The 25,756-nt window shown below is 36.2% G+C and overlaps 1 protein-coding gene across 1 annotated transcript in view; it reads right to left on the bottom strand.

Moving 5' to 3' along the window:
• Window positions 1-25,756, bottom strand: part of adgrb2 (adhesion G protein-coupled receptor B2) — a 194,837-nt gene that overhangs the window by 39,008 nt on the left and 130,073 nt on the right. Inside the window, exons 16-18 of the mRNA XM_087787570.1 lie at window positions 21,083-21,126; window positions 6,878-7,004; window positions 399-502 (exon numbers count right to left, since the gene is read on the bottom strand). Coding sequence (XP_087643696.1) covers window positions 399-502; window positions 6,878-7,004; window positions 21,083-21,126 — 275 coding nt within the window. The remainder of the gene's footprint in view (window positions 1-398; window positions 503-6,877; window positions 7,005-21,082; window positions 21,127-25,756) is intronic.

Here is a 25,756-nt window from a genome sequence, read left to right on the forward strand (position 1 = left end):
CCTTGATTTTAACTTTCTAAAAGAAAAACAGGACTATCTTTGGAGTAGCAATAGCTAATTAGAGATAATTATTATTAAGACACAAACCTACATGTTAAAATCTTGTTGAAGAGAAACCAGCTAACGGCTCCTGCTGATTCAGCATTATGGTGAGATACATTATTAATGCACTTAACGTATGTTTTTTTTTTGTTTTTTTGCTATTCATTCTGTTTGCTGTTTTGAGCTGAAGGCCAGTCCTTCACATTACACTGGTCTAACAGAGCAAAAAAATGTTGGGGATTCCTTGTCCAAATGGTTTTGCAGATGTCTTAATATAGTGAGTAACACGACGTATCTTCTTAAAAGGATGGTTCTGCGCTCTAGTCTACTGGAATGTGGTTAGAAACATACTGTACCTCCAGAAGGCAATGTATATGAGAAGCATGATGAGCAACGCTGAGCAGGACACACCACAGCCGACCATAAGTGGCACCGAAGGCATACTTGTGGGACCCATGTCCTAATGAACGAAGAGAAAACAAATAGAGATGCAGTTGAGATGAGGTTTATTCAAGATCACACACATTGTCTTGTAAAATGCTGACAAAGGCTGAAGGAACAATATGTTTCATTAGGATGTATACCTCGTCTAAAGGAATATTTTCTAAAAGCAAGACTTCCCCTGTTCACAATGAACTGCGTAAAATTCAACTGTTTCACTGTGGAAATCAATGTCGGGCTGATAGGTGTGTAGGACTTCTAAAGGCTCGGGAAGTGAATCCCAGAACATTTTCAGTATTGCAGAACAACTGGGAAAAGAGGAGAGGTCAGACTGTGTATTAAGATTCAATTGCAAGAAATGGGTCAGAGAAGAAATATTTATAAAATAAAAACACACAAGACACAAACCGACTGCAGAAACAAAAGTTCACAAAAACAATCCTCGAATAGAAGTTATAATGTTTTCTGAAAACACTTTATCAGAACAGAGACTCGTGATACATTTATTTTTTCAGCAAATACATAGAAGATTCATCGACTGATTGACAAACATTTATTCCACCAACATCATCATCATCATCATCATAATAGTAAGTAAGTATTAAGTAAGTAGGTAAGTAAGCTTTATTTGTACATAATATTGATAATAACATTAATAAATAATAATAATAATAATATTATAATAAGAATAAGAAAGTCAACAACAACAATGATGATGATTAACTATAGTTTTCTAAATATTAAATTAGCATCATGTATTGTAATGTAATAACATGTAAATGTTACTAAACTAAACAACAACAACAACCACAGTATATAACTTCTGCTGGTTCATTTAAGTTCATTCTTTCTTTTTGTTTAGACATTTTTATTAAATATTTCCAGATCGAAAAAGGATTCACGTAAATGTTTGTCCTCCAGCACAGGCATCCAGCACAGTTACTGTTGTCTCCAGAATTTGACTCAGATTACCTTGATATTTACGGTTCAATTGATCAATTATTCTGGAGTATTTCTCTAGTACAAGTCATAGTTCATATATTTTTTCTAAATCAAAATCAAAATTTGGATGCACAGTTAATATCAGCGACTAAAAAAAGCAGACAGACACCATGAGCAAAGACAGTCAATACAGTATGAGCACTTTGGATCGGATTTAGAATGTGCAGGACAATGAAGTAAGTAAATCAACACATGGCGAGAGATTTCCGATGACAAAGAGTGAGTCTGGCGCTGCTGAATACGGCCAGGCTCCCCCGGGCAGCTTGGCTAGCATGTGATGGAGAAGATAGCTATTTTCAGCTCAGGAGGTTTAACCTACTTATCTCGTCTCACTGACATTCCTCCTCCCTCCACTCCTACCTATCATGCTATCAACTCCTCCTCTTCTCTCTTTCTCACTCCGACTCCCACTCTTCACTCTCTTTCTTATCATACCAGCAACAGTTCTCTCCTATTCACTCTGTTCTTGCCCCCACACCTTGGCTTTTCCATGAAGTGGGATTGCACAGTGGTTCCTTATCCATCCCTGTTTGGCATTCCCGGTAAATGAGTCGGATTACCTGAAGGTCCAAAAGGGGATTCTAAATATGACCTGCGATGATTCAGGTTCAGTAACATTCAAAACAACATTCATTTTTAATGAAAGCTCTTTAGTTAAAATAATCTTCTCACTATGTTAACCTAGATGTTAAGCCATCATTTAAAAGGACATATAGATAAATGTAACCGATGATATCAGATAATTCTGCCTATAGTATTTCAGAATGAGTAACACAACAAAAATATGCAATTATTAAATGTGGAATTTAGTTAAATCCCCCTAATTTTCAGCATTTTCAATGTTATGAGAACATATTTATGACAAAGTTGTTGTTCAACTCTTGTCAACCTTTACTTTGTATTTTTTTTATTTTTGATTCAGGTTGAGTTCTAGTTATTTATATTCTGCTGTATTTGAGACTGATCCCAAGGGATGCCTTTTGTTTCCACCAGCAGCGCTGAATATGTCTCAGTTCTTTGGTCTGAACCATTAGAAAATCAAACATCAGGTCTAGGTGAAGTAATTTAAGTTGGCATATCTAAAAAAAAAGGTATAATATGAGTCACCAGACTAATCAATTTCCACTTCAGCGTGTGGACGATGTGTTCTCACACGAACAATGTGAGGAAACTGAATCTCAAAAAGGCATCTTGCAAACAAAATAATATTAAAGTTAAAAATCGTACTAATGTGAATAAAATACAAAGCAGTAATTAATAAAAAAGGTAGTACTACACATGTATGACGTGTATAGTAAATATATACAGTATGTAAAATGAACTTTACAATGGAGAAGCTTTTATTCTCAGCAAACACTGAAGAGATAATCATGAAAATGATTTACTTGAGGTAAGAAATGCTTTATCGACTCCTGCAAAGCCACAGCTTACTTCAACTTTTAATCCCACAATACCCTTGAGAACGACTGAAACATTGAGCTGGTGATAGCTGCAGGGTTTATGCCGACTCCTGTAATACTGAAAATAAGTGCCTTTGTTTATTGTTTGGCATAATGACCTCAATCAATCAGGATCCTGCTATTTATCTCTTTCGTCTTTGTTTTCTAAAGTAACAACAACATCTGATTGTGAAGGTGTCCGTGGAAATACACACACACACACACACACACACACACACACACTGCAGAAGTTTACAAAGTTGGAAATTTTAGTGGCTATAGAAAGTAAACAGGATTATCAGGCTATCCCTTGCTGCACTGTAAACGGTCCGTAATGGCAGAACTGCTTTAAATCCCTCCATGTCTTTCTGACCACATATCCGTGCCTCCCGCCTTTTTCTATTAAACATGGAGGTTAATCCTCACCCCCCCCTTGTCCGTCGTGCTGTGGACCGGGATAAGCTGTCAGAGCTTGGCTGCTGATACTCAGCTGTGCCCGAAGGCCGGACACAGTGTAAGTTTTTGCTCCGACGCGTAAATGCGGCGGTCAAAACGTATCCATCTTATATATTACCTGTTCAAAATGGGGTTCCCTCTGTTGCATAAGAACAACAGCACTGAAACAATAAGCCTCATTAAAGACTTCCTGAGGCGGCCCAGTTCACTAGTCACTGGCCGGAACAGCTCCCGCCAGAGACCCAATGAAACGTAAACACTGACCCATAGCTTCTGGTCGTCACCATGAGTGTAATGGTGCAGCAGGGCTGGATAATAAACCACTAATGACTAACACACTTTTCAATGGAAATGTCACAAAAGTCAATGTGCTCTCGCCTGCATAGTGCACTTTCATTCACCATGCTCGACCTGGTTCTAGCTTCAAGGGAAAAGTCGATGCTGTTTTCGCGGGCAGAAACATCGGTATTCATAACTAGCTGCAGGAATATCAGGACACCATGACAGGAAGCTTGACCTAAAAGATCATTAAGTGGCATTGGTATGTTGGTGTGTATTGCGATACATTATAACACCTATAAAAAAACGTACATTTCATAAATATCTGACCAAAGGCCTTGAAGCTAGTATTCCCTTTTCCACCGACTAAATGTCAATTATTATAAAAAATAGTTTGGTAGATGCTTTCGTAGTTGTAATAATGATCGTTGGAAATAACTCTTCTATAGTTCTGAATCCTGTTAGATGGTGCACGCTTGTAGCGAACACACATTTGTGCAGTGAGCAGCAGAGCGAAGTATCCTCGTTGCGTCCAGGAAAAATATAATAAATGGTCTCTGCCAAGTCAAACAGCTTCTCCTGCTGTTGTTATCGACTCTTCTTCTTCCCTTGCTTCTGGTACCCTCAAGGTGCTGTCAATGTGATGCCTGAAGAAGGGGCAATAATATACCAAACCCAAATTACACATTGTTCTGATAATATATAGAAAAGTAAGTTTGTTTGTTTTGCTCTTATTGCCACTCTAAAACATTGCTTTCAAATTTGCTAGACTAATAGACCTCAGTGAAGGTTTCTAAACTTAATGTCTTTGGGTCAAGACTCAGAGACAAAACAAAGGGATACCTCAAACACATTTGTTGTGGGCCTCTGAGTCACCTTGACCCTGAGACAACAAGGGTTAAGGAGGGAGAACAACATTATCAGATCAGGTAAAACCTAATGAAATCAAAATATGTCTAGTTTCAATTAAATTTAAACTATGTATGTTACATACCAAGTAAGGAATGTTGTCAGGATCCCAATTATCCTATATGTACAATAAAAAAATCAAACATATAGCATTTTTATGATTTTTCAAAATGTACGTTTCATTCCAACAATTGTAAATCCTATAATTCACATTTACTCTCTTGTCTCTCCCATTTCTCTAGGGTTATCTTGGGTTTTCAGATTTATTTTTATATAATTCTCTGTCATTTCTATTCTCAATGTTTTTAAATTCCTTTTCTTGAGACTCTATTCGATATTATTATTCCGTGTTTGATTCCTGTTGTTGCTTCAGTGAGGCTGCTTTGTGTTAAAAAAGAACGCTGAGAGCGTTAAGCCAATTCATAATCACTAGTTCTTTTGGATGATGTTCAGCAACACAAGCTCGGAGAATAAAGAATTACCAGCGGCTGACACTCTTCCCTAACAGCTACTGTTCAAATGGTGCCAGGTTTTAGTTGGTTACAAAAATCTTAAATAAGTGCGCTCACTTGGCAGAATTTCATTTGATCTCAAGTATATGAGAAAAAATATTTTTCATATTTCAAGAGGAAAGTTCTGCTCATCCACAGATATGCAATCCAAATGATTTACTAGGAGCAATTTGATAGGATTCAGACCATTTGCAGTGGAATTTGTTAAAAAAAAATCCTGGGAAAAAGAAGCCTTTTCCCACAAAATCAAGATTTCTCCTATTTATTTCCCCAAGACAGTAGGAGCTTCAGAAACATCCACATTTAATCTGGAATCGGGTACACGCTCTCTGACAGTCCTCTCTATTTAACATGAGATGGGATCGGCATCGGAGCTCACTGCAATTGATCCCCGGGAGTAACCCATCCATCTTCCAATGTGTCTCCAGGTTGTGGGGGTTAGTGAGGAAGTTAAACACAGCTGACATTGTGGGAGGGGAGGAGGAAGGGGATATGTCCTTGATTGCTCGATCCTGGAATCAACACTAAAAGACAGTTTTGTGTTTAACAACACTGTTCATGTAAATCTGACTTGAACACACTTTGTTTTAACTCTAGGTGTTTGCAACGAGCATGAAAAAAAACAGATTTTGGCATGGATGCACATGAGTGGCTTGTGAAGATGACACAAATACGAAACCGCTTTGGTCCCACTTTCATTCACAGTACATTCATCTGTTATGTCTTTCGTCTCTTTTAAGCCGTTTAGACATTCATTCAAATTGCCTCCATACATGTTCAATGTTTCTTTAATAATGGTTTTAATAAATCAAGCTTCAAAAGCCACTAGAAACGTTCATCACCTTCCAAAGTGATAGCAACTTCATATCATGGAGACTAATCACACGTAACTACAATCCAATGAAGGTTTATTTAATTTAGTTGTACTGACTGATTATACCAGTACTCCTGCTGCAATCCTTTGACATCAAAAACCACAGGTTGAACGAGAGATTCAATGAAAGCTTTTTGAGATACCAAACAAAGTTCACACATTGTCGGGACCTGAATTGTCTTGCCAGTGCTTTCTGCATCATCACATGTGCGTCTCATGTTTGGCTGAAAGTAGCTCACTCTTATTATAACAATATTTTTATATTACAGTTTAAAGGCTACAAAACACATTGAATAATAAATATTTGTGTTTCATTGTTGGTATTTAAAAAAATCTAACATGTGGATTAATTTATCAATTTATCAAATTCAACTTTTTAAAAGTCTTATTATTGACTTAAATTATAAAAAAGAATAAACCTTTCAATAACCTTAATATTAAATGAGATTTCTGCCAAAAACGATTCAACTTTGAACATTTAAAATGTAAAATTCAACCATTGAATATTCTGATGGCATTGATCCACTTCCATATGTATTACTACTATTAACTAGGCCTTACTAAAGAAAAGAAAAGTCAACAACAATATTTCTGCATTATTATTAGAGACGAATACATGTGTGTACCAGTCAGAAGAATTGCTTCATGCATTAACTTATACCGACCCTTAATAAACATCCTACTAACCTCACAACCCATTTGTATATTACAACCGCATGTTGAAGTATTTCACAAGCACTGGACCTTTTTGTTGCCAGTGTCAAATACATTCCAATGCTCAAGCCATGAGCATGTTCTAAAAACAAATGCTGTAGCTCTTTCTTCCATCTCTCTTTCAGCTATACGACCGCAAGAGTGATGGACTGACCTGACATTCACCTTTTATCCCAAAGAATGCATTTGATTACAAGTCAGTGACTCACCGGGTCTTTAGCTTGCTGTGCTAACACGGCGTAGGTGGATATCCTGCTGCATCGGCATTTGGTATGGACAGAGGTTGTTGTGAGTGTTTGGCAGCCTTCGGTGCTCCAATTTTCAGCACCAGCTTCCCTGAGGAGAGGAGAGAGGCGAGCGGGGAAAAAGTTAACACAGGTTTTATTTTACACCTTGGAAAGTCAGAAGAACTTTTATATATTTTTTAAATTAAATGAAAGATTGATACTCATGTATAAAACTTTTCCTTTTTCAGGTCACGGCACCATTTTTGGCGTGTACTGATTAAAGCTTGATTTTCCGACATATTGCAGACAATTAAAACATTTTATTTTCATTATTCCGCGATTATGTATTCAGACATGAACTGGCTGAGACTCAACAAACATACATTAAATTGTACCTCAAACATATCTAAATTAACACATCAGCCATTTGTTCTATTATATATATTTTTATATTGATTCATCTTATTGTTATTGAATCCTAAAGACTTGTCGTAGTTTCTATCGTTTTCCCATTTGGTTTAAATTCAACATAAATACCTTCAGATTCTTCCTTCCGTTTGTGTTGTTTTGAAGCACAAACTTGACAAGACGTCAGCCAAACTGACTAGAAGAGTCTCAAATGACTCGACGAGATTTATAACAAGATACTTTGTTTTGAAGATAAAGATATAAAAATAAATAAATAGTGTTGTCAAAAAGCAAAACTAGACAGACACGCAACACACACATTCGAAAATGGATAACAGACACACAAATAGTTCCACACTGTTGTCACTTGAACAATCCCTGATGATGGAAATCTCTTCTTTTTTGACACATCAAAACAAAGTAGAGCTTCAATAGCATGACAAGTATAATGATAATATTATTATAGATAGTTTTCTTTGACAAGCAGGCAAAAGGACTGATTCTTGGCACTAATTCTGACATAGAAGGTAGTAACCAAATCAAAAGTAATGCAGATCTCGGTGCCTTATTTTGTTCCCTCACTTTTATTTTGGTGTCAATTTCCATTAAAAACTGTTTTGAAACATTCAAATGGTACAGTATTTTCCGCACTATTAGGCGAACCTAAAAGCTTTTAATTTTCTCCAAAACCGACAGTGCGCCTTATAATCCAGAGCGCCTTATTTATGAACATTACTTGGCCGGGGACTTGTTTACACTTTCATGACTCTGCGCCGACTGAGCCAACACACCGTGGGCGGGAAAACGTCATTGCGTCATCACAGGGTGGGATTTACGACGCACGTCACATCATGGCAGACGTCTATGAAGTGATATTACTGCCACCGGTTTGTGTGAGTGTCATACACACACGCTCTAGCTGTCATACACGCGCTCAACTTCACTGTCTGCTCACAACACCAATCTCAAGCGCTGCTGCTTGAAGCCTTTTAAACATCATTTGAACATTTTGCTGACATTCCCTTTAGCACAGCTTTATCTCGTGAATGCATAACGCAACTGCAGTCAAACGTTTGACTGTATCTTTTATTCTATGCGTGTATAATCTGGTGCGCCCTATTTATGAAAACAGTTCTAAAATAGGCCATTCATTGAAGGTACGCCTTATAATCCGGTGCGGTTAATAGAGCAGAAAATACGGTATTTCAAAACACAGCCATCACTTGATTCTCAGCACTCTACATCTGAACCAATCTGGCAAAGCCCTTCGTGCACACAATCTCACACGCACACAATCTAGCCCTGAAATACGAATTCAAAAGTGTAGTCCTATAACCATACTTACAGATCATAACAGACAAACTGTATTACTATGGAAACACCTTTCAAAGTACCTAGTATTACTATTACCAAAAGTAATACCTTTTGTTCAGGTTTGAAAAATCACTTGTATTTATGTTTTTTGACACATTGTGCCTTTCTTAATAACCAGGCACAGCTTTGGTCATCACTTCTAATCTATCCGTTTTGGATAAAACCAATTTGATAGTAAACCCTATTCATGAGCCATTTCAGAAATTCTAGGCCACAGATCATTCATTGGGCAATTAAATGTTTCTGACATATTCTCATTGAATGCATTTCCTCTAAGATCCCTCTCTCGGTTTTTCTGGAATGCAAGACATGCTCACACATATGCAGTGTACTACAAGGTCTTCTGATCAGTTCAGCAAAAAAAGCAGGAAAATATATATATATATATATATATATATATATATATATATATGTGTATTCCATTGTTTCACAACTGAGTTGGAACAAATCCTGATCCCTTTAATTGCTAATCCAGTGCAGCCATGCCTGCAAAATGCTACCATGCCCTCCCGCAACTTTCCGTCAATTGGATTTTAGCAGTGAGCCACAATAAACAGGACACATACTTGGTCTCGAGCTTTCTAGGAATTGTATGATGCAGCTTCAACATAAATATCTCCCCTCAAATATAAAATCACTGACCTTTTATCCACACATCCTTTTCCCTACACTTTGCTTTTTGTGTTTATTCATGTTTTATATAGGATAATAATAACAATAAAAAAAAATGTATTAAAAGGTGATCATTTGATTAATGGCTAGGAATACAACCAGGATAAAGCAACAATGTGATTCTCTTAATCTAGGTTTCAGAACTATTTCACTCAAATAAATCAATTTGTCAAAGATTTAACTTTTATTTCTAGTTGAATGTGACAAAGAGAGCATGACAATGATATTCACTAGCCAATTCTAAAAGTAGATGCGCTGGCCAACAAAATGTTCCTAAGTCAGTTTCTCTTTAGGGCCGGGTATTGATCGGAGGTGTTTTATAGTACATCCATTTTTTGAAACCAATTTGATGATATCCGTTCTTACAAAACAAAAATTATATTGAACATAGTACTGCATTTTTCATCTTTGGCAAATAACAAATAATTTTCAGTGTAAAAGAACACATGCTACTTGCAACACTAATGGACTCAGGGACTTATTTATTCTTTGTGCTATTAGATTGTATAAATCTGGGTTTGGGAGCAGGTATGGTGCAAAAAGATGAGTCTATTCTATGTTAATCTTTCTATCCTTTGTCTTTGTTATTTTTCTTTGATCTATGTTCTTTATCTTTAGACTTAGATTGTGACATCTTGTGCTTTCTTTTTTTTTAATAGAAACTAACTTGTTCTTGATCTTGTTCTTTTATGATATATCATCTGTGTTGCTGTGTGTATTTCCCGAAAGAGACCTCCAGAGGGATCAATAAATTTGTATCTATCTATCTATCTATCTATCTATCTATCTATCTATCTATCTATCTAAGGAGAGATGAATCAATCAAATGTTTGGTGCCTTTGTCACATTTTCTTCAGAAAACCATCACTCTGTACTATCGAAACATTTTGTCTGTAGGACAAAAGAAACATTGATACCCAGCCCTAGTTCTCTTACTCTTCACTCTATTATTTCTCTATTCGTCTCAAATGCCTTGGTGCAGTAAAAGCTTTGAGCAAAACAAATGATCAAATTGATTTATCAAGAGGACATACAATGGTCAAAGTTTCTAGTGCCCAACAAAATAAAACAAAACTTAATTTTATTTCTGGGAGGAGGAGAGGTACGATAATAAATCTATCACCTGATTTATTAACACAGGCAGTGAGGACTTTTGCCGCCACTTCTTGATTCATGTTTTTGTCTTTAAAAGTTGCAATTGCTGTGAGTGATGTTCTTTAATCCTCTTTCAGATGTTAATACCCAACTATAATGCTTTCTCTACTTGCATATTGTCAATCTCCCCCTGCTGTAAACTATAAAAACTAAAATTGTACAATTAAAATATGTTTCTCAAAAACAGTAAAGGCTTCCGAATATACACACCATCTTAGTTATGCATGAAAGTGGTAAATGTGTAAATATTGATGTGCATGTTGTAGTGTTCTCAAGGATCCTAGTCTTGAGAATGGTTTATGCATAATTGTTCTTATACTTTCATGATTGAATGGCATTGACAATATTCATTTAGAAATATCCCTAAATAAACTTCTATATGACTTTAACTCCAGCAAGTTGGTGTTCATGCAATTTTATTTATTTATTTGTTTTAATTCCCTGTCTTGATCTTGGTCTGAAAAAAAATGTCCAGGTCTTGACTTGGTCTTGGCTGATACAGTCTTTATGACAAGTCTAATGAAAGGCTGATTAGTACAACCAAATTGGTATCTAGTCAAAGGGAGAAGATACTTGCATTAGATGAATCACTCATAGCTTGGAATTGAGTCAAATAGACACATTAAAAACAAAGAGATTTTATTAGAAAGTTTAAACATAAACGTAAATCTAAAATCAATGTTAGATTATTATACAACAGGTGGATTGCATCTTCAAAACCTTGAATATAATGGGCTTTTTATTTAGTAAGGGTATCTTTGATGCCCCTATTTATAACTTCAGTTATAGTCAAAAGAATGTATGTGTGTTTTTGTCAAACTTTGTGTTGGATTTTTTTTGTCTTTGTGTAGGAGTGATGGAAGTGAAATTGACAGACAGCCCTCATGAGGAGGCATTTCCTCCCTAGCAGGTTGACGCATGCCGCATTTCATGTGACATTCAAGCAGGGTTTTTTTCTCTCTCTCATTGTGTTGATATTCATTCATTTTCTGTACTATATGTTTGCTCAACATCTCTCTGGTCACTGCTGGGCCTCAAGGTTAGTATGGACTAAATCAATTCTGGTGTTATTGCTTTCCACAGAGCTCCGGGGTAGTTGATAATGCAGACACAAGTCCGTCCAGAGTCCAGTCTATATGCAATAAATATGTAGACCCGTGTCCATGTCATGAGCCGTCAGTCAATCTTTTTAGACTTTGAGCAACATATTTACACAAAAGCATTTGTCCAGATGTGATGCATACATGAATGTGTTTGACCTAGATACAGCAAATCAACTTTAGTGTTCACTTTCTCTTCCGGATGTGAACGATAAGATGTATTTGTGTGCGTTTTCATCACTATATGAACATGCATATGTTTAGCTTGATGCAATCCTTGTGCAAAAGATCAAATAGCACATGAAGAAATGCATTTATCCTCACTGCGGTATAATTTATACATTCAATATTTAATTTGAGCACGTGCAATGATTCATAATAAGAAAACAAATTCACAGTGTTGATGTATAAGGCGGCTATTTCAACGGTGAGGGAGCAACTTGTGTGCACAGTAAAGCACACAGAGCAGGTACCACAAGATTACTCTCACACACACCGGGCTCCTTTTCACTTAATATGAAGTGGAAATGGAGACAAATGTGCTGTCTGCTTTCAACATGTCAAATTTCTCACTGGTTATAACAATTCAAATACAGATGGATGACATGACGTGACACCTCAGACATACAACTCCCCAGGAATAATAATAAATCAATAGCTATAGCGCAAATATTGCCTTGTATAAATACATACATCCATCCATTTTAATCTATCCGAGGCCTGTTCACGCAAGAGGTTTAGACTTCCCTATCCAGTTCTTAATACTGAAGCGAAACGCAAATAAATCATCAAATAACTAAGAGTTTATTGAGAGACTTTTGTTGTGATCACAAACAAAAGTTTCATAGACGGATTACTCAAGCTAGAGAGAACGACAATGACCAGAAATCAAAGCAGATGCTTATTTAATGGAAGGCGAATTCTTCAGTGAAATCCTTCTTTGTCAAATCGTGGCTAATGTTTTCTTGTTTTTTTAAATACTAATTCGCTGCAGACTGTTTCCATCTCCTGGATCTTGGCAAAATATTGCACCTGTTGCACATCTGTCTGGCACAAACTATATTTCTCTACCGAGTCAAGTCCAGGACTAAAGCCTGTTTTTGCTTGTGTTTATGTTGCATATGATTTATTAACCGTGACGAAGGAAAGAGTTTGTTGTGTGAAAAGCCCCTATCAACCTTTTCTGGGTATTTTGTATCATGGGCCTGTTCTCTAACTCACAACTCAAAGCTTCAAGGGAAATAGAAAAATTACTACAATTGAGCTAAAAGTTTATTGTTCGGATTAATATCCTCTTCAGGACTGACTTTACATCTTCAACTTTTTAACACTGTCATACAGAGATTTAGAGTATATTTATGACTGGTGTTGTGATGGTATTTATTATACTTTTTTGTGTATTGTTGTGAACATTTAGCCCTTTTGTTAACTCAAGGTGTCCCGATGGCCCGAAAACCCCTTGACCAAGAGACAACACAAGGGTTGAGACATGACATGAGACTTGAAGTAAAGGAAGAAAATAGAAAAGCTGGAGATGACCTGTGTGCACGTCTGGAATCCAAAAATACAATTCTCTCTGTGCCTGACACCTTTCAATTAGTCATATTTGCTATGTGAGTGGACAAGATGAGGTTGCCATTGACCCTTCACTGGTTTTACTCAACGGCATTGAAAGAAATGGAAATGACAAATTAAATCTGGACTACTATGACGTATATACAGTATGTTCTAGTGAAACAGTTCCAGTGGTAGCTTCACCTCTGAAACAAGGTGATGACATATATAGTATGCTTCGTCACTGACCTCTGCTCTACATGATCTCTGCAGCATGGCCATGAGCTAATTTGTAATCTTCTTTACCCGGATTATCTTTCTTCCTGTCGTGCAGTTGGCAATGGACCTGACAGAGATTCATACTGAATGACAAGTCGGTCTTGATGTTGTGTTTCTTCCTTTTTGTGCATTATTAAGAATGTGTTAAATATGTATGGGTATTTATTTCTATGTTAAGAACTTGCCTATCCTCACATGTGTAGAAGGGATTCAGCAGGTCAACAGGCATGGACCAATCGAATGCCTTAGACTAGTTTTCCTAAGTAATCCAGAGACTGATTTTACTAGATTTGCTTTAAAAAAATAATGGTCATGATAAATAGATAAGAAGATACTTTTTGTGGCAAATTGCCAAAAATGACCAAGAATATAAATAGAACATATGGCAATACATTTTAAAAAAATTGGATTCTAAAAATATTATAATACAAATAAAAAAACAGTGTATGGAAAAAAATAGATACTTAAGAGAAACTAGTATTTTGTAATTTCTTCAAAATGCTACATCCAATATGTGACAGACTTGAGCTATAGATGGGTTGATAATACTCACTCTGTTGCTTCAGGAGTCCACAATTGAAGAGGCAATATATTCCAGAGGGTGAGCAACAAGAAAACTTTGCACCAAATACAACAAGCTTTGTAAAATGAATTAACAATCACTACTTGACTTTCTTGTTCTTTAGATAGACAAGAATATAAGTACAAAAAAATGGAACTCCCTCTTCCATGGTAAGTGATGCAGCTGGTCTACGGTCAGCTTAAAAAGTGCTCCGTGTCTAAATAAGTCATGACTAAGGACTTGTAGGACGTAGTCTCATGAAACTAGGGTATCAATAGTCCCTGAGAGTAATCTGTCCACATTGTCCGTCAAGAGACAAAGCCAGCGGGTTCCTGAAGACTGCCAGGACAGCTATGGGAATACAAGCTAAGAGCCTGACCACTTCTGAAATGCCCGGTGGAAGCAGAGCTCACATAAGCCCTACTGACCGATTCCCTCTTACAGTGCGGACTCACTGTTTGACACGGTCTTGATCCCTTCTGTTCTGTCAGATGGAAAAGTGGAGCAAACCCCGTTGGCACTGCCCCACCCCCCTCCTCCTCTTCCTCCTCCTCTTCCTCCTCCTCTTCCTGGTGGCCACTCTGTTGAGCATGTCAGTCTGTACTAAGTCTGATTATGGAGAAAATAGCAACAAAGTGTGCAAAGGAAATTGAAACCAAATGGAAGGAGAAAAATAAACAACTGCTGCAGACAGTGTAACTAAAGTTTGATTTTAAAATAGAATTTTTAAAAAGTATCGTTACCTTTAGAGAAAAAAAAAATGCACACAATTGTTTTCCCTTAATTAACTTCACACCCTAAAAAGCCAAAAATCTAAATAAAATAAAATCTAATTATTTAGATAGAAAATTACAAGCATATTGGATTGACAATAAAAATGTTAAAGTTGTCTATTTTCTCTTTTTTTGAATAAGCATGACTGTTCATGTTAAATATGACTTGGGATTAAACGGGATTAAATAACTCTTAACCTTAAATCCACCTTCCTGTCATTAAGCCATATAACTCATTTATATTTAAAACTAGGCTGAGATTGTTCGCATATCCTCTCCGTGATGTTAAGCTTTATCAGCTTTGTCATGTACATTGTAGTTTATTGCTTCTGTGCTCAGGGGATGGCAAATGGGATGTTTAAATGATGCATGGATACATTTTTGAGTGGTGCAGCATACAAGCAATACATGCAATCACACAGGGGCTCGCCTTAATTGAAACACTCCTGTGTGTATGGCTCATAAAAAAACTATTTCAAAGTGCATGAAACAACTAACACAAACAATCTAGGTAGGTTTGTGATGAGTCTCTACCTTTGGGAGGATGTTTCAAAGTTGTAGAGTTAATGAACACACTGGAATTTTATAAATACTTTTCCGGCCAGAGCCCTGTTTAGCGATCAAGGATTTGTTCAACCATGCTCTCTGCCCTTTACTGCTGGCAAATTATTATATCGTTAAACCTATATTGTCATTTACTTTCATTCGTATCGTTTCATTTTTATATTCTGTAATGCCGCCACAAGAAATTCCTGTAATACACATTCTCTAATTCGGATTCCGCGTGACCCATTCCACTGAGTTCAGCTCATGGAAGAGCTGTAATTGTCAGTATTTCTGGCTGTTATTTTCCAAGTATAGCGGATATAAGTAGCGATGGGTTATAAAGTTTAATGAAGGTTTCTCTTTTTTAGAGCCAAGAAGGTGAGGGTTATTATTATTATTATTATAATAATATTATTATTATTAACTGCGGGTAGATTTGGTGAGTGGGAAACGCTTCACCGATCTGTGATGGTGAGAAAAGAGAGATTAGCCAAGTCAAAGCTCTCTGTATACCTGTCAATCTACGTCTCTCTAATTGGTCAGTAGTGACCGAAACAACAAGATCTTGGGTACAAGTGGCTGAAATAAGTCTTTCTTAGAGATATGGTGAAAAGCATGATCATCCGGGAGAGGCTCTGAGTAGAACTCAGGGCATGTCCCACTAGTAGGAGACCACGGGGGAATCATACTCTTTCAGCTGGCCTGGGTCACCAGGGAATGCCAAATAATATTATTATTAAATTAAACAGCATTGCACACCCTTCTAAGCAAGATTAAACATAATTTAAGTACCGAAAACACTAATACACAACAGCAGACTTATAACATGTTGAGCATATGGAAAAGACCAAGAGGAACAGTAAGCACAAGGATTTTGGCAGCAGATGGTATCAACATATGGGCCTGTTAGGGCAAAATAAATAAATAAGCACACGCATAAATACCAAGATGAGCAAGGTAAACTTAAAAAATGTTAACAGAAGTGTGCAAAATTATAGGGTAAAAAAAAAAATGGGGTCTGCTGTCTAAATTCATCAGTGGTTCTTTGCAGCTGGCTGACCCTGAACTGGAGTGAAGCTGCTTATTTAATATTATTATGTTAATTGAGAAAAATTTGGCATTTAGAATTTAGTTCTGAACATCAAGTATGAAAATCTGGGTGGCGATGTTTGTTTATATACGGCTTTGTTTGACTTTGACAACTCCCCCTCCCTGCTTCAGCAGCCGTACCTTTGAATTCCACACGTTGCGTCTGCCAAATGTTCAATCTTAAAGCCTTGAGGCTTAGTAACAGAGACAGCAGGTTAAGAGAGGTGACAAATAAACAGCTGCTTTGTACCAGCTTCCTGTTTATATAAAGTCATGTTTCTACTCGATGCCAGAACAAATCTGACATTGTTTCAGACAACTGAGCACAACAATGGTGCTCCAATTTGAAAAGTCGACTAGATGAAGGCTGCAGACTGTCCCTAATAGTGACACAAATCCTCCATCTTTGAATGACTTTCATCCACTCTCATGTCATTCGTGTGTACTGCTTAGGCCCTTATAGGAGTCGAAGGGGTGGGGGACACTCTGGAAAGTATGCCAGTCTGTTCTATAGAGACAAGCAACCATTCAGACACCTCCTTTTGGGGGTTAGAATGGTCAATATAAATAGAAACTTTATAATAAAACATCCTAAAGACACATTGTGAATATATTAAGCAGTATCGCAGTGACCATTAGTTTAAACATGTTTGGCCTAGAAGTTTCTGTAAAAAACATGCTTAAAGTATGTATTTATTTAATTTTTCGGTGTGGACGATGACGATTGACCAGCGTTGGCTGCATTAAAATGGACATACGTAATGGCTATGAATCCAAAAAAATAACTGAAAAGAATCCCATTCCTTGGTCGACATTAGGGTGAGTAGAAAATTAGTGAAATTTGAATTCTGGCCAGTTGAGTTTGAGACCTCTGGTTCAGGTTCATACAAAAAATACATGCATGAGGTCTGGTGATGGATATTTATTCAGATCTTTGCCATTGTATTTCTTGTAGTAGATTACTTTAAGGCAAAACCAAATAAAAGCAGCCAATTATCAGCCAATACCGTTAAATAAAACAATTGTAAAGCAATAAAATACAAATAAAAACAGGACAAAACTAATCTAAATACCTTTGCTTGGTCACACTCTGACTGTCATTAATTCCTGAGTTTCTGCAAATATATTAGCTTATCCTGGGCAAACACATTTGGATGGTTTCCACTCTCCTCTGTGTTTGAGAATGTCTCGCAGATAGACATAATCAACGCCGGCCACTTTATATTCCGTTGTGCTCTCTGGCCTCATAATGTCTGCAAATTTAATTTGATTGTAGCTGTAATCTTCCTGCTAGTTAATTGACTTCTCTGTGTTTTGTTTTCCTTTCTGCCTCAGAGGAAAGCAGCACCTTGACTGTGATAAGTGTGTTATCCTTCACTTGTATTTCCGTTGTGAACACCAGTCAGACGGAAGTATATGTTTGTAATGACTTAACATGGCCACAATAGACAGATGAGCCGACCCATTTTTATACCTGCCTGTCACTTTTGCTATGTAGGTCTGATGGGATGGCAATTAGTGTCTCGGCAGCAGAATATTTTTTTGTTTTTTTCCGGAAAGTTTTCTTACCCACACACAGTGATATTTTTAAAAGGAAATTGAAAACTTCATCTCGAGGAATATTGAAGAAAGGTGATTTTGAAAAGGAAAAAAAAGACAGCTGCAAAAATGGGAAGACTGGTGAAGCTGTAGGTATTATTCGAGCAAATTGATATCTCAATATCAGATGTCCTGCCAAGGAAGGATCACAAACCTAATAATATGTCCGTTCTTGCTGCCAACTGGTAGTAGAATTCCGCAAATATGACGTTCATTGTGTTCTCATCGAGTTTCCTCCATCGGTAAATTGATGAAGATTTCGGAACCTTGCCACCACGTGTCATCAATGAAAACAGCTATAGCCTTATCAATGCAATTAATATTTATAAAGAATAAATCAAATATTTTAAAAATAAAGATTTAAAGTTAGAACTATGATGCCACATGTGTCAAAATTGTTGGATTCTCCCTTTTTATTTTATTTTATTAGATTATTTAACTGAATCATTTTAACTTTACTAAAACAAAAAATATACTGCATTTTACACTTATTTTTTTTCCTATTTCATGTTATTATAAGTTCAATTTTAGATAGTGAGAGGGAAATAAATGGTCTTTAAGTAAGTCACCTTCAAATATGTTAAAAAAGATAATTGACAGACACATCAGGACATTTGCTGATCAGATTCAACGTTGCTTTGTCAACACACCATAACAGCAGTTTGAAACTGTTCAGTTTGCCATTTCACAATTTATTTCTGGGACCAGAGTAATAATTTAAAGTCAAAAAGTCCAGGATAATCACCAAAACTCCAACCACCTAGGATGTATTGGATGAAATATTAAAAAGGTCAGCGCTAACTCTTGCATGAGTCAGAATGCGTCAAGCTTATAAATCTTTAACAATTCCACATTTTAGAGCCTGTAACATCAAAAACAAGGTGCTTCCGTGTTGAGCTCTTTCGACATGAGAGGGGAAAAAGGTAGGTCGTTCGTAAAGAACAGCGTGTGATGATTAAAAAACCCCAGGGGAGGAAAGAACATGACCTGGAACTAAATCTCCAGTGTCCAAACGAGCTCAACATGACGACATTATCGGTGATAATGGTGATCACTAAGTGGGTTAATGGCGATGGCACTATGATCGATTGTGCTGGTTTAGATGTGGAGTTTATGAAAATCCATATAAAGCATTAGTGGCCCACATAACTCCACTTGTATAATAACACAGGAAAAATGTGCTAGAAACAATTTACACAAGCATAACGCTCCTCCACAAACAAAATATCATTTTATTTCACAACACTGAAGGTTGATTTAGGAAAAAAGTGGGCAATTAATGATATCTATACATCATTGCAGGTGAAGTGATTTATTTTTTAACATACTTTAGATCATTTAATGATTAAACAATATTTTTTAATATAGTTTTGAATGGTTTTATGTAGATAATTAATTTTCCATTTTTGGTGAATTTTGGTGTTTTATCCAACCCCTCTGTTCTAAGAGAAACATGGTCAAAGCTATATGTGACGTCCCTGAATGAACAAATTGATTTACATATTGAATAATAAGTTAAAATACACAATAATAAGTTTGGTTATCAGTGATTTTTTTTTAGTTTTTTTTGAGTTAAGGATGTTGACAAACAACTGTGAAATGCAGATATTCATTTCATAAGGGTTAACTATCTTAGAGCTGTCATATCACAAATATTAAATAGAACAGCCAATAAACAAAAAAAAAAATAAACATCTCCTTCACAAAAATAACAATCAAAGACGCCCACATATGTGAACATTGTTGGGTGAACACAGAAGGTTTCCCTAAACTTGGGGGTGATTATCAAGGGCGGATATTATAGTGGCGGTAAATGGAAGCATCTCCCGCAACAGCATAAACTGCAGACTTGATGGATATTACAAGAAACGTACAACTTGCATAACCTCTGACTTTTCATTTTAAGTTATGACAGTCACGCCTTTCATTCCTCTTGTATTTTAAGTCTTCTGATATTTGTATCCTCCTGTTTTCCAGTCAAAGGATACATTATCAACTTGCTCTGTTTCTGGTATAGATTGGTGTTGCGTGTGGTTCTTAACAGGTAACTGTATTTTCCATTCAGTTCTTCTGCTTTAGCTTCCTCTTTTGAGGTTGAATGGTCTTCATTAATTGTATTGGTGAATATTTCATAATGGTGATTATTTTAAACACCTCTGTGTGCACTCTTAGTTTTGTTTCGTTGTTGCTTGTCAATTTATGTTGGAACGCTCCACAAACCTATGAGGCCCTTTGTCAAAATATATATAGATACAGATACAAATACAGAGTTTTGAGCAGTTCATGCTTTCCTTGACCTAAGTTCCACAATAGTGTAATTCGATGTTGTATTAATAAAGGTTTTATCGATCACTTGTTGTTATGGGAGACCAGGGGATCAGTGCTTTAACATTAAACTTCCGATAATGTGAGCATGCATTCCACGCGTAAATTTAAAACACAAATACGGCTAGTGCTGGTCTGATGAAGTTTCATGAAGCAGTGTCATTATTTTCAGAGTCCACTAGATGGCGGTCTCTGCACTATTTTCCTTTGTTTTGAACAACTGTTCTAATGAAACATCAGCTCATTTTTAAAATGATGGTGCCACCTGCTGACCTCTAAACAACATAACAAAGTTTCATGAAGCTTCACCAGCCCTTCACTAAATACAATCTTTGAAAATAATTTAATAAAAGACTGTTATATAATTTTCCCATGAAATTACTGATTTTTTATCATTACTTGTCTATGATAATGACTGATTAAATCAGATGACAGCTTGTAATATCTGTCTTGCAACATTTTTCTCTGTTTTTTTTCCCTCTCTGATTTCGGCATCAGAGATGCCTCAGACGCTGTTTTCCGCTTGCCACAAACCGTCTCAACATTGATAAACAAGCCCGAAAACTGGAAAATTGCCAGAGTAGAAAATCTGTGAATTTGTGATGCCTGATCCTGGCATTCAACTCTTTTCTGTTGACTCATTTAATTAATCTAGCAGTCCGTTGCCAGCGCAAATTGATGTGCATATGCTCACACGTGCATTCGTACACAAGAACACGCACAGACGGAAGATGAAGTCAAGGTTACTCACGGGTTTCCATAGTCCCACACAACGCACTGAAGATCGGATGTACCCTGCAAAACAAGTGGGGGAGGTGGGTGAGGGGGGAGATAAGCTGTTATTGCTACTTGGGAGGATAAGCGAAAGACTTTGGCAGACTGAGGAAGAAGCAGCGTGTCACGAGAGGAGAAGAAGTGCCGACTGTGTCTACAAAAGGAACGTGGTAATCAGACAATGAAAAGGGAAGATGGAGGATGGCAATTAACAGAGGTGAAGGTTTGCAGCAAATATATTGAATGATTCAAGAATGTGATAAATGGATGAAGACGGAAAAAAAAAAGGATTTGACTTCAGACATTATTTTAAATGAGATTGATACATCAATCAGAAGGGGACATCATAAAGAGAATAGAAAGAAGTCTCTGGTAAATACAAACAAACATTAAACCTGAATCCAATTACTAATGTTTTATTAGGTGTTAATGTCAAGGAATAGTTTTACAATAAGTCCATACACATTACCATAATAGGAAATGTGCTACTGCATTAACATTGCATGAATGGTTTCAAATAGTGACATTAAAGCTTAAAAATAAATTAAATTAAAGACTAGAAATTGCATTTTCATACCCCAAAACACATGGAAAAAATAGATTAATAAAAGAAGAGCAGGAATGGGGAATAGACAGGAAAGTCAAGCAGTATCAATATAGTTTTAATATTGTATATATATATATATATTTAATATTAATTGTATTAAAATGTATGAAATCCTCTTAGAGGGAGAACGTTTTATTATTATTATTATTATTATTATTATTATATCAGTTTTTATTATTATTCTGTTTTGAATAATCATGATTTAAATTGAATATGTATCACTATTGTTTAAAGTTAGAAGCTAGATACTGTAAGTTCTCAATTGACCAGGAATGAAATATATGTTTGAAGAAGTCTTTTTTTCTATGGTTATTTAAAAAGGGTAAATAAATATTAAATTCAAACTGCAAAGATTATTCTAGTAATTATATTATTTATAGATAAGATAGTTGGAAGTATGGTATTATTATCAAAGCAAACGAAAAAAAAGTGTAGAAAACAATAAAATGCATTTTCATTCAAACAAAGGTTGGCTCAAAAAGCATTTAAGCGTTCATCTAAAGGTAAAGCAACCAAGGGAAGAACAAACACAATTGAGCTAATCCAATAGAATTTTGGTTTCAGGTCCATTTTAATCCCTTGCTTTGGCCGGACCCAAAAAAAACCCCAATCGTTAGGGATGGAGAGGAATCATCTGCTAATCAATGCTCGGCCACGTGTTGCGACTTGATGCGACTCAATCAGTGAACCGCTCCGAAAATCAATGTCTTTTCGTTTCTCACCGCTGTGCTGTGATTGCACAATTGATCACTTGTAACTTTGGTGCCCTTTTAACTTACAAAAAATGCGATACATAAACAGGATTATTATTCATTGAAGCCACTGGACAGAGCAATAAGTGCTCATCGCTGAATTTGTATTGATTGTGGCGAAGATATCATATCAAGATATATATGCTCTTTTATGTGCCACTGACCCTTTTCTTTGCTGAGATACTGAACCAAAAACTCCTACTATAAGACCAGGTTAAAGATTCTTCTTAGAAAACAAGATCAATCGTTATTGGTTAAGTATTCTAACAACTGCATATGTAAGTGATGAGACAATTCCATAGCTCTGAATATTACATTTGTTGTATTAGTTAAAATAAATATTTAGTGAGGACATTTTTATAAACTTTTTTTCCTCGTTTTATTGTATTGCAAAATGAATCGCCTCACAGCAAGGAAGCTACTGGTTTGCGTCCAGGTCTGGAGGGAGGCAACTTGTGACCTTTCTATGTGAAGTTTGTATGTTTTTTTTCCCTGTTGTGTGGGTTTGTTCCAGAAATTTGATTTCCTACCACAGTCTAAAAACACACAAAGGGTTGAAGGATTGAAAATGTCTGTCGGCATGAATGTGTGTTTGAATGGTTGTATGTCTTTGTGTGCACTGCGACAGACTTGTGTCCTGTCCAGGGTGTCCCCTGCCTCTCGCCTGAAGAAACTGAGATTGTCTCCAGCACCCCCACGGCGCCCCCATAATGGAATAAGCATTAGAAAATGGATGGAAAAAGCACAATGCGTGCATGTGAGCTAATGCTACTTAGCAACTCTGCCTTTGATGCCAGCAGATGAAGCCTGACGAGCTATCTTGCTTTTTAGAGCACAGTAGGTAGTGCCATCAGTTTAAAAAGATGTAAGATTTCAATAGAATATCTGTTCAAAGTATTTAATTATAAAGCACAGAGCGCTATCTAGTGGTACCTGAAAATGAGGACACTGCTTCATGAAGCTTAATGAACCCATCACTAGTTTTAGGTCTTCTTGTCTGGTCTATTGCAACCGTTTGTTTTCATGTCTTGAGAAGGAGTTGTCTCGCCCGCAGTTGATTCAGCACTCTGCAGCGAGAATTCTGACCTGCTCTAGTAGAAGAACTCACATTTCTCCCATCCTTAAAACTCTTAAAAAATCTTAAGCCATTACAATTATGCGGGCTTTTCCTTGATTTTCTGGAAATCCTGTGTTGTTCTCGGTGTTATCTTGACCTTTTAAGTATATATTTTATTGAGTATTGTTTTGATTGTTTAAGCACTTTGTAGCCCAGGTGTGGAAAAGCGCTCTATAAATATAAATGAATTACTTACTAGATGATAGCAGCGTTTACTTATTTCCGCATTGATCAATCAGTCATTATGATATGCAAGACAACTAAAGAGAGGTCTGTGGTTTCAGCTTAAACAAAGTCCAATAAATGTTTTTTTTTAAGTTTTGTGTAACAATATTCAGCGTTATTTCCGTCACTGAATTTTGCATGAATATTGCCCTCTCATGTGTAAGTTTGATATTTTTATTTTCATTATTTAATTTTCTATTACATTTCCTCCGGGGCAAACAACCATTTATGGACACACAATATGGACTATTTAGAGTATTCAATCACTAGACTATGTTTTGAGTTGTAGGAATAACCCCCTAACAAACTTGAAGATAAACATTTGAAAAAAAGATGTATTCATAATGCAATGGTGTTTGCTTTATGGTATCTGTAAATGTTGCCTATGCATCTAGATGTTTCATTTTACAATGGTTTATTTGGTAGATCACTACGATATTATATGTTTCAGTCATGGGCTTGTAATATTCATCAACTTATCTTAGGTCAAATGTTTTATTCTGTTGACATAGACTCACAAAGCCAACAAACACTTTCCATTTAATGCATTGCTATTTGTTATTGACTTCATTTTTGCAACGAATCCTCAAAGTTCCCTCTGTACGGACAGCACTTTGCATTTTGGCTTTGAGCCCCCCCTAATGGTGATAGGGATAATAACATTTTAACAAGGGAATTATGCTTGCCATGGAGCTTTTCTGTTGCCTGAGGAAAGATGAATTTAATTACCTTATGTGCTAAACCAGAGAATATTTGCAGATAGTCTGTTTGATATGGAAAGAGAAGAAGAGAGGAAGCAGGGATGAGGGACAGATCTCTCTCAGCAAGGTCATTCCACCCTCACGACCTGATTTTTCAAGTGAGCAGAGAGGCTCTCTATAGCTGGACTTGTGAGGAAACAATGATGCAACATTCATATAGACAGTATCTTGGACTTGATGACAAGGATTGATGGATGACAGCACTTTGTTCTGCCTCACACTCAGACTACCGTCACGAACATCAGATATCCCTGGGCAGGCAATGAGCGTGGCTATCCCTGAAGGGGTTCACCTATCAATCAAGAGGTGACATGGCGGACGCTCTGGCCGCCTCATGATAGTCCTGTGTACTACAAAGTAATGACTGCCTTTGAGCTTTTAAATAAAAATGTTAGCTTTAATGTTTTGCCTTTTTTTTTTGAAACCCCAAAAAATAAACACATGAGTTGTTGCCAGGAGCAGATAGTTTGCCAATATCCTGTTGCTTGGTGAATATGCAGAACCATCCGCATTAAAATGGTCCACTTAACATCAATGGAACACTCAGGATCAATGAGTCATAAAAAGTTACCACCTCATAACTTAAAATTATGACTCCATTATTGAAAAGTGGGATAAGAAGGATTGGTGGAAGAATAAAAATGGCATCTGATCCTTGGGGGAGTCTTATATGGAAGTGATTCTGTGTCGTCAATTTCTAACACTGAGTTCTTACTTTATCAAAATCCAACTTTGAATTGAACAACATTAAATTTCAAGCCCTTTTTTTAATGTATGATTATTTTTAAAAACAATATTAAATGTTAAAAAATGTAAAGGGTAAACAATTCCTGTAAAAACAAATTCTATTTAAGAACTGTAAATAAATGTTTATTTTGAGAAATTTGATACAAACATGTAATATAAACATTGTAAACAATATTCAATGCAAGTATATTCGATTTTAAAAATAGATATAAATAAATACAGCTTAAAGAAAACATTGGTGTTTACATCCGGTGAACCAAAAAACCAACCAAAAAAGTATGAGAGTAAGTGTATGAGAGTAAGTGTGCGATCAGAGTTTTTATTTGAATTTCTAAACATTTTTAAGCTTCAAAATCCAACTTTGAATTTGAAAACCATAAAGTGTCAAGCACTTATTTCCTCTTTTTTTCAATGAATTAATCTTAATAGTGAGATTCACATT

Source organism: Callionymus lyra, chromosome 3, assembly GCF_982586985.1.
Source record: "Callionymus lyra chromosome 3, fCalLyr1.hap1.1, whole genome shotgun sequence".
NCBI lineage: Eukaryota > Metazoa > Chordata > Actinopteri > Syngnathiformes > Callionymidae > Callionymus > Callionymus lyra.